Raw genomic sequence first — 10,719 nt, forward strand, 5'->3', positions numbered from 1 at the left:
TCTACGTAGCATCACCAGGGTCAAAACATGAACATCTACGGAGCGTCACCAGGGTCAAAACATGAACATCTACGGAGCGTCACCAGGGTCAAAACATGAACATCTACGGAGCGTCACCAGGGTCAAAACATGAACATCTACGGAGCGTCACCAGGGTCAAAACATGAACATCTACGGAGCGTCACCAGGGTCAAAACATGAACATCTACGGAGCGTCACCAGGGTCAAAACATGAACATCTACGGAGCGTCACCAGGGTCAAAACATGAACATCTACGGAGCGTCACCAGGGTCAAAACATGAACATCTACGGAGCGTCACCAGGGTCAAAACATGAACATCTACGGAGCGTCACCAGGGTCAAAACATGAACATCTACGGAGCGTCACCAGGGTCAAAACATGAACATCTACGGAGCGTCACCAGGGTCAAAACATGAACATCTACGGAGCATCACCAGGGTCAAAGTGAGCCAGACGTGTTATCGGCTCAGGTGAAAAGTAGTGCACTACATAGGGAATAGGGTCTAAAGTAGTGCACTACATAGGGAATAGGGTCAAAAGTAGTGCACTACATAGGGAATAGGGTCAAAAGTAGTGCACTACATAGGGAATAGGGTCTAAAGTAGTGCACTACATAGGGAACAGAGTGACATTTGAGATACAACCTGACTCTTGACTGAGAGCTGATATGAACTACAATGATTTATTCATTCTTTTAGTAGTTTATTTTTCAAACAAAATGTAAGTAATCTACACAATAATTCGATTTTTTTTAATCACTAGACATCAGCGAGAAGTATAACAAATACACTAGGCCAGGCAGGTAAAAAAGTTTCCTTGCACTGCAGGGCAAGTAAAAACAAACAGGTGCTGCAAAGTGGATTTAAGTGAAATATCTGGAGCATATTTCAAATCTGGTATAATTGCGGACCACAAATTGGGGCGTTTCTTGATGTGGGTGTTCCGTGATATCAGGAAACGCCCATTGATACCTGCCATTGGTCAGTTTCGGTGTTATGAGACTGATGGTTTGTCAACACAGACGATTTATTTACATAAAGGTTACGATAATTAACGTGGCGAGGTTAGGTGGATTAACGTGGCAGGTTAGGAGACCGAGGTTAAGGTTAAGAAAAAAGGTTAGGCTTAGCTACAATGCTACAGTTGTCACCAACTGTTGTCCCCGACCGGGAAAGAAATGGCCACGGACCAATGGGGAGCATTAGTGGGTGTAACTTGACATTAAGAAATGCCATTGTCTGAAAACCCCACTAACTACACTCTGACATTACACCCTTCTTCATATTTCAGACATATTTCAGACATTTTCAGACATATGTTTTTCAGACATATTTCAGACATATTTCAGGACACATTTCAGACATATTTCAGACATATTTCAGACATATTTCAGATGTTTTTCAGACATATTTCAGACATATTTCAGACATATTTCAGGACACATTTCAGGACACATTTCAGACATATTTCAGACATATTTCAGACACATTTCAGGACACATTTCAGACATATTTCAGACATATTTCAGACATATTTCAGACATTCTCAACACATATTTCATTACATGGGTTATTGTTAGATGATTGTTAAAAAACTTGGATCTGGCTTGGCGTCACGTTATTGATTTGCCATTGCTGCAGCACAGGCATTTTGAAAAGTCACTTTATAACAGATGCATCTGTAGTCTGCTGAAATACAGTTTGATACACAGTCTAATACACATCTCTTACTAAATAAGAGGAAATAAGAGGAAAACAAAAGTGGAAAAAAAGGTATTCTTGCTAAAAAATCGACACTGTCACAGTGTATTCCATGTTAAGTTACGTTTAGTATTACTGTAGGAAAATTTTATTTAAAAAAAACTATAGGAAATGAACAATATGACTAGATAAATATTACACAGTAATATATTGACTGAACTGTGTTGATAAAGGATATTGATTTATGATGATATATGAAGCTAATGTACTTATACGATACTTATACGATTCGATTTTTTTATTTAAAAAACAACTGTGAATTCTGTCAGCGCAGCTCCCCATTGGAGCAACATGCTTCATTCAGGCCTGGGCTTTGTTCTAATACTCCGGGTATGGCGTCTATACAGTGGCTCTTCTGAAGGTTAGTGATTGGTTGATTGATTGATTGATTGATGAAGGAATAAACTTGTATGATGATTGGTTGGTAGCTCAATTAGCAGGGGAGAGAGGGATGCCAGTCAGCAGTATTTGGATGCAGCCCGTGTCCTCATGCTTCACCCACAGGAATCTAGGGAAGAGTCAACACAAAAGCTAATTCATCAGCCTGGTCCATCAAGTGATTGACCATACAGACCAAAACTTATAACATGAATTTAATCTATTGTAATTTAGACTCTGTTGAAGTTCATTTCTGTTTGCATTCCCTGGAAATTCAGGGCTATCAAAGAGTGATGTCGCAGCATTAAATGACCTTAACATTGATGTTGTGTGTTGACATTAAATACCACTGATGCGGTGGGTTTACAGTGGTTAAATATGTAAAGACAGAGAAAAACAACGACCTTTCCTTTTCTCCTCCTCTTCCACTAATTCCTCCTTGTGGAAATTCTGTCCATCTTTCTTAGTCCAGCTCAGTTTGATGTCAGACGCTACCTGCTTCTTCAGTTCATCATGCAGCTAGAAGACACGGAAGATGTGATGTTCACATTCCTCTAACATCTCTCTCTCTCTCTCTCTCTCTCTCTCTCTCCTCTCTCTCTCTCACCTGTTGTATAACCTGCTGTTCAATTTGAGGATTGGTCATATCAGCAGCAGAGTGGATCTTCATCCTGACGACTGTACGCTGCTTCCGTACGCTCTCTACACCGGAATCAATCAACAACACACACACACACACACACACACACACACACACACACACACACACACACACACACACACACACACACACACACACACACACACACACACACAGTTACAAAATCATTTCAAGAGACAGCAGAATCCTCTGCTTCTCTGGGCACTACAATTAAATAGTGTCCATCGCCACAGTGCTCTAAAGAGAATACACTCACCTCTGTGACAGAGGAAGTAGTGTTCATCGCCACAATGCTCTAAAGACAATACACTCACCTCTGTGACAGAGGAAGTAGTGTCCATCGCCACAGTGCTCTAAAGAGAATACACTCACCTCTGTGACAGAGGAAGTAGTGTTTATCGCCACAATGCTCTAAAGACAATACACTCACCTCTGTGACAGAGGAAGTAGTGTCCATCGCCACAGTGCTCTAAAGAGAATACACTCACCTCTGTGACAGAGGAAGTAGAGTTCATTGCCACAGTACACATCGTCCCATAAGCCTGTCTTTTCAGACATGACAACACATTGCTGATTAGCCAGATAATTATTTGGCTGATTTTGACCCCAGAGTCTGAAGGGAGAGTTACTCTGGTCGGACCAACGCCACGGCACTCTGGAGAGACCGATCCACGCATTCGAAGTCGGAATCAAGTCCTGGATCATCTGGTTCTCTGTTTGGTTCCTCACCGTGGCCAGGTCTGTGTGGTACTGCCTGCAGTAACTCTGAGCCTCAACCCAGTTCATACCCTGTTGTCCCAGGATGTACCTGTTGGTAGCGTTAGCTTTGACAGAGCAGACGGAGACACCAACAAGTTAGATCTAATGACATCATCTAATGACATCCTCTATTGACATCAAGTAATGACATCAGGTAATGACATCGTCTAATGACTTCAGGTAATGACATCAGATAATGACATCAGGTAATGACATCAGGTAATGACATCATCTAATGACATCATCTAATGACATCAGGTAATGACATCAGGTAATGACATCATCTAATGACATCAGGTAATGACATCAGGTAATGACATCATCTAATGACATCAGGTAATGACATCGTCTAATGACATCAGGTAATGACATCAGGTAATGACATCATCTAATGACTTCAGGTAATGACATCAGATAATGACATCAGGTAATGACATCGTCTAATGACATCAGGTAATGACATCCGATAATGACATCAGGTAATGACATCGTCTTATGACATCAGGTAATGACATCAGGTAATGACATCATCTAATGACTTCAGGTAATGACATCAGATAATGACATCAGGTAATGACATCGTCTAATGACATCAGGTAATGACATCCGATAATGACATCAGGTAATGACATCGTCTAATGACATCAGGTAATGACATCAGGTAATGACATCAGGTAATGACATCATCTAATGACATCAGGTAATGACATCAGGTAATGACATCAGATAATGACATCAGGTAATGACATCGTCTAATGACATCAGGTAATGACATCAGGTAATGACATCAGGTAATGACATCAGGTAATGACATCATCTAATGACATCAGGTAATGACATCATCTAATGACATCAGGTAATGACATCGTCTAATGACATGTAATGACATCATCTAATGACATCAGGTAATGAAATCAGGTAATGACATCTAATGACATCAGGTAATGACATCAGGTAATGACATCAGGTAATGACATCAGGTATTGACATCAGGTAATGACATCAGGTAATGACATCATCTAAGGACATCAGGTAATGACATCATCTAATGACATCAGGTAATGACATCAGGTAATGACATCGTCTAATGACATGAGGTAATGGCATCATCTAATGACATCAGTTAATGACATCATCTAATGACATCAGGTAATGACATCGTCTAATGACATCAGGTAATGACATCAGGTAATGACATCATCTAATGACATCAGGTAATGACATCAGGTAATTACATCATCTAATGACATCAGGTAATGACATCATCTAATGACATCAGGTATTGACATCAGGTAATGACATCAGGTAATGACATCAGGTAATGACATCATCTAATAACATCAGGTAATTACATCATCTAATGACATCAGGTAAGGACATCATCTAATGACATCAGGTAATGACAACAGGTAATGACATCAGGTAATGACATCATCTAATGACATCAGGTAATTACATCATCTAATGACATCAGGTAATGACATCATCTAATGACATCAGGTAATGACATAATCTAATGACATCATCTAATGACATCAGGTAATGACATCATCTAATGACATCATCTAATGACATCAGGTAATGACATCATCTAATGACATCAGGTAATGACATCATCTAATGACATCAGGTAATGACATCAGGTAATGACATCATCTAATGACATCAGGTAATGACATCATCTAATGACATCAGGTAATGGCATAATCTAATGACATCATCTAATGACATCATCTAATGACATCAGGTAATGACATCATCTAATGACATCAGGTAATGACATCATCTAATGACATCAGGTAATGGCATGGATCCCATTTCTATCAAACCCACCAACGTAACCTTCACAATTATAACAGCACAGGACGCATTTTAAGTATGTGACCAAAAGTATTATAAAAACATCTCTTACCATCATAGCAGACAGGATAACATTCTATTGCACAAGATATGTCATTCCAATGCCCGTTTTCTTCAATCACAACACAGTACTGGCTGGAACCAACATTGTTTGGTTCATTTGCGTACCAGTTACCGTACTCAGTCCTGTCAGAGTAGTAATCACTGTTGTCTAAAGACCACTTCCAGCTGTTTATGTTGTCATAAAGCCCTATCCAGACCTTGTCCTTGATACCACTGGAACCATCGATAACTTTCCTCAGTCTGGCCATGTCCTCTGTGTTGTCTACGGTGGCCAGGTCGATGTACTTCTCTCTGCAGTAATTCTGAGCTTCAGCCCAGGTCTTTGATATGTTCACAAACTGATACACGTGAGAGGAGGAGTGTGTGTACAAGCCTGTAAACAGAGGTATTGTTTCAATATAAAGTATTCACATCCACAACCAGATTATTACTCACACACTCTCACACAAACACAGATAACTCTGTGAGCTCTGACCTGAGAGGAGGAAGAGAGTCACTCTGAGATCCATGTTCCCTGTAAAGTACAAACAGAAAACAGCCATCAATGACCTGTCCTCCACCCAGACAGAACAACCATCGCTGACCTGTCCTCCACCCAGACAGAACAACCATCGATGACCTGTCCTCCACCCAGACAGCTAGCTCAGCTATCCGGATGGCGCCTCACTACTGAACTAAATGAGGTTTAAAGATCCAGATCACCTTAAAAACTGAAGACTATATATGAATACTCATCTTCTTTTATTAGATGGAAACCAAAACAAAACACTATTACAAAAACAACGACGAAAAACAGTCCTGTAAGGCTCACAGCTATACACGGAACAACTACCCACAAAACCCATGGAAAAAACACCCCTACTAAATAGGACCTACAATTAGAGGCAACAAGGAACAGCTGCCTCCAATTGAAGGTCAGCCCAATAAACTAAACATAGAAATATAAGAACTAGAACGAACACAGAAATATATTAACATAGAACATAACCCAAAAAACCCCGAAACACACAAAACAAACACACCCCTGCCACGTCCTGACCAACTACAATAACAAAATGACCCCTTTGCTGGTCAGGACGTGACAACATTACAATACTATACAATACAATACTATACAATACTATACAATACTATACTATACTATACAATACAATACAATACTATACATTACAATACTATACAATACTATACAATACTATACTATACTATACATACAATACAATACAATACTATACAATACAATACAATACTATACTATACTATACTATACTATACTATACTATACAATACTATACAATACAATACAATAGAAAACTATACTATACTATGCAATACAGTAGCAATAAAGAGTGATAACTATATTACAGAAGGTTTGATATTTAGAGCAAAATTCCGAACAGTATTCCTACAAATATACGTTATTAAAAAAATAAAACATCAAGAGAATATTTGATTTTCATTTTACGTAGGAATTATATGCATTATACTGATTGAGATAGTTACAAATCAAAGCAATAAATAATTCAAACATCAAGTAATTGAACGACTTTAATCAATTTCAAGATTAAATCAAATAAATAACTGTTTTCCACCAACTGAATTTTATTGAGTCACAAAACAATAATAATTAAAAAATGTAAGTCACAATATTCATGTATTCTTACCTTCAACACTTGTAAAGATGATCCAACAGCTGGTTTCCTTTCAGTGTATTCTTGCTCTTCAAAATGTGAGTCTGTCCTTACTGATGGATGGATGGGTTACCTGTGACTGTCCCTCATCCCGATGCCAAGCCTTTTGCATGTTCTCCTCTGGCATTCACAGAGCATTATGCAAAGCTATTGAATTTGCTACTGTGATCGTAAGAAAAGGACTCTAGTTTTCCTACGGGGCTTGGAACACTGCCCAGAAAGAAACAACTATGACAATGCAATTTTATCATTGACTTTTTTGAAACAGTGACATTATAATTTTATAAGCGCTTTAATTGTCATCAAAACAAAGAAGAAAAAAGGTTCACTTCATGTTCAGACTTCAAGCTCTTTCTAATGTCTAGTCTACAGCTACCCACCACCCTGAGGAAGGCACGGTGATGCCCAAACCTTAGGGATTTACCCAATAAATGACTAGGAGTTTATATATATATGGAATGTGTGATTCTCTTTATTTATGTTTTATAGTTTAGTCTGCAGCTACCAGCAGAGAATGTAACTGTAGGCTAGTGACCCGAGTGAAAGAGGGCGATACCTAGTTAGTTGTACAACTGAATACATTCAACTGAAATGTGTCTTCTGCATTTAACCCAACCCCTCTGAATCAGAGAGGTGTGGGGGGAGGGGGGGGATGCCTTAATCGACATCCACATCTTCAGCGCCCTAGGGAACAGTGGGTTAACTGCCTTGCTCAGAGGCAGAATAACATATTTTTATCTTGTCAGCTCGGGGATTCGATCCAGCAACCATTCGGTTACTAGCCCAACGCGCTAACCACTAGTGTTCGCAGTGTGTGTGTGTGTGTGTGTGTGTGTGTGTGTGTGTGTGTGTGTGTGTGTGTGTGTGTGTGTGTGTGTGTGTGTGTGTGTGTGTGTGTGTGTGTGTGTGTGTGTGTGTGTGTGTGTGTGTGTGTGTGTGTGTGTGTGTGTGTGTGTGTGTGTGTGTGTGTGTGTGTGTAACCTGTACAGTGTGTGGTGTGAAATGGAAATGTGTTTTTCGCGTATCCCACTCCCATGAGAAACCCTTGTAGAGAGAGTGGTATTGGGTACTCATGTCTGTGTGTGTTTCTGTTGGCTTGTTTTTATGTATTCGTGTCTGGGTTCAAATGCTATTTCAAATATCTCAGTTACTTGCCCATTTCATTTGAAAAGACAAGTTGTTGAATATTTCAATGTATTTGGAAAAACACTTGGAAAGTATTTGAAAAACTAAAATACAATGACTCAAATACTCTCACATGCATTTATCCCAGGTTTTTGAAAATAGTTTTGAAATAAGTATTTGAACATACTGTCAAATACTAATTTTTTTTTTTACAAATAACCATTCAAATTCTCAGATAAAAGTACTTGTTTTGGGCTGTGTATTTTGAAATTACTCAAATACACAGAAAAAGTATTTTAAATACCAGATAGTCAAATCCACATGTATTTGACCCCAGGTCTGGTGACCCCGGGTCATGTATTTGACCCCAGGTCTGGTGACCTCGGGTCTGGTGACCCCAGGTCTGGTGACCCCGGGTCATGTATTTGACCCCAGGTCTGGTGACCCCAGGTCATGTATTTGACCCCAGGTCTGGTGACCCCGGGTCTGGTGACCCCAGGTCTGGTGACCCCAGGTCATGTGTTTGACCCCAGGTCTGGTGACCCCGGGTCATGTATTTGACCCCAGGTCTGGTGACCCCGGGTCATGTATTTGATCCCAGGTCTGGTGACCCCGGGTCATGTATTTGACCCCAGGTCTGGTGACCCCAGGTCATGTATTTGACCCCAGGTCTGGTGACCCCCGGATCATGTATTTGACCCCAGGTCTGGTGAGTGCTTGATTATGTGTGTAGGTCTCTGTTTGAGCCCATGCGAGAATCTCAATTGCATTCTCCTTGTGTCCTTTCTCCTCGCCTCCTTCTCAAAACCCATTGGATGATAAAGCCAGAAGTCCCTCCCCTCTAACCTTCTCATCCAATGGGTTTTGAGAAGGACCCCCCCAGAGTACATGAGCCTGCTGCTCTTTTCAGACAGCAGATGGTGATGTCACTCCACCGAATTCCTTATCCCAGTCCTGAACCAGACGCTCCTCTGTGATCCTGACCCGACACTGGGGTTCTCTCGCTCTGTCACGCCCTGTCACCTCACGCCCTGTCACCTGTCACCTCTTGCTCTGTCACGCCCTGTCACCTCACGCCCTGTCACCTGTCACCTCTCGCTCTGTCACGCCCTGTCATAACCTACATTGTGACACATACACACAAACACAAACACACACACACACACACACACACACACACACACACACACACACACACACACACACACACACACACACACACACACACACACACACACACACACACACACACACACACACACACTCCCTCCAACAACTGAAGTAAGAAGAAACATCCTTATCTCTCAGTGGTGTCAAACATGTCCAAGTGTGTGACCGACCAGGTACATAACCCAGATCATGTCTGCACACTTCAAGACAGCGTTAGTTCACTGAGGGAAAGGCATTAGCCCTGGGGGCTAAACACAAAGTCTTTAGGTCTCAGATAAAAAAAAAAATGTCTCATTTCATGGTCCACTGTGCTCAGACACCTGATGAAGACTTCATATTGAAAAGAGGAGGAAAGGTGGATACAGGAGTGGAAGCTCTAGTTTATTTGTCATTCATTTTGTTTATTGACAGTGTTTCTACTCCGGATGAGGAAGTGGGAAGGGGTTTCTTTATTTTCTCTCTCTCTCAATTCATTTTCAATTTAAGGGGCTTTATTGACATGGGAAACATATATTTACATTGCCAAAGAAAGTGAAATAGATAATAAACAATAGTGAAATAAACAATAAAAAATGAACAGTAAACATTACACTCACAAAAGTTACAAACGAATGAAGACATTTCAAATATCATATTATGCCTATATACAGCGTTGTAATGATGTGCAAATAGTTAAACTACAAAAGGGAAAATAAATAAACATAAATATGGGTTGTATTTACAATGGTGTTTGTTCTTCACTGGTTGCCCTTTCCTTGTGGCAACAGATCACACATCTTGCTGCTGTGATGTCACACTGTGGTATTTCACCCAGTAGATATGGGAGTTTATCAAAATCGGGTTTGTTTTCTAATTCTTTGTGGGTCTGTGTAATCTGAGGTAAATATGTGTCTCTAATATGGTCATACATTTGGAAGGAGGTTAGGAAGTTTACATCTCATTTTGTGGGTAGTGTGCACATAGCCTGTCTTCTCTTGAGATGCCAGGTCTGCCTACGGCGGCCTTTCTCAGTAGCAAGGATATGCTCACTGAGTCTGTACATAGTCAAAGATTTCCTTAAGTTTTGGTTATTCACAGTGGTCAGGTGTTCTGCCACGGTGTATTCTCTGTTTAGGGCAAAACAACATTCTAGTTCGCTCTGGTTTATTTGTAAATTCTTTCCCATGTGTCAAGTAACTATCTTTTTGTTTTCTCATGATTTGGTTGGGTCTAACTGTGTTGCTGTCCTG

At 40.4% G+C, this 10,719-nt stretch overlaps 1 protein-coding gene across 1 annotated transcript in view; it reads right to left on the minus strand.

Moving 5' to 3' along the window:
• Positions 1 to 2,016: 2,016 nt before the first annotated feature.
• The window catches only part of LOC106570687 (macrophage mannose receptor 1), a 14,769-nt gene continuing 6,066 nt past the window's right edge, over positions 2,017 to 10,719 (minus strand). The window contains exons 2-3 of the mRNA XM_045693718.1: positions 5,444 to 5,877; positions 2,017 to 3,674 (exon numbers count right to left, since the gene is read on the minus strand). Of these exons, the coding sequence (XP_045549674.1) occupies positions 3,249 to 3,674; positions 5,444 to 5,877 (860 nt within the window). The 3' untranslated portion in view covers positions 2,017 to 3,248. The remainder of the gene's footprint in view (positions 3,675 to 5,443; positions 5,878 to 10,719) is intronic.

The sequence above is a fragment of the Salmo salar genome, chromosome ssa14 (genome assembly GCF_905237065.1).
Source record: "Salmo salar chromosome ssa14, Ssal_v3.1, whole genome shotgun sequence".
Classification (NCBI taxonomy): Eukaryota; Metazoa; Chordata; class Actinopteri; order Salmoniformes; family Salmonidae; genus Salmo; species Salmo salar.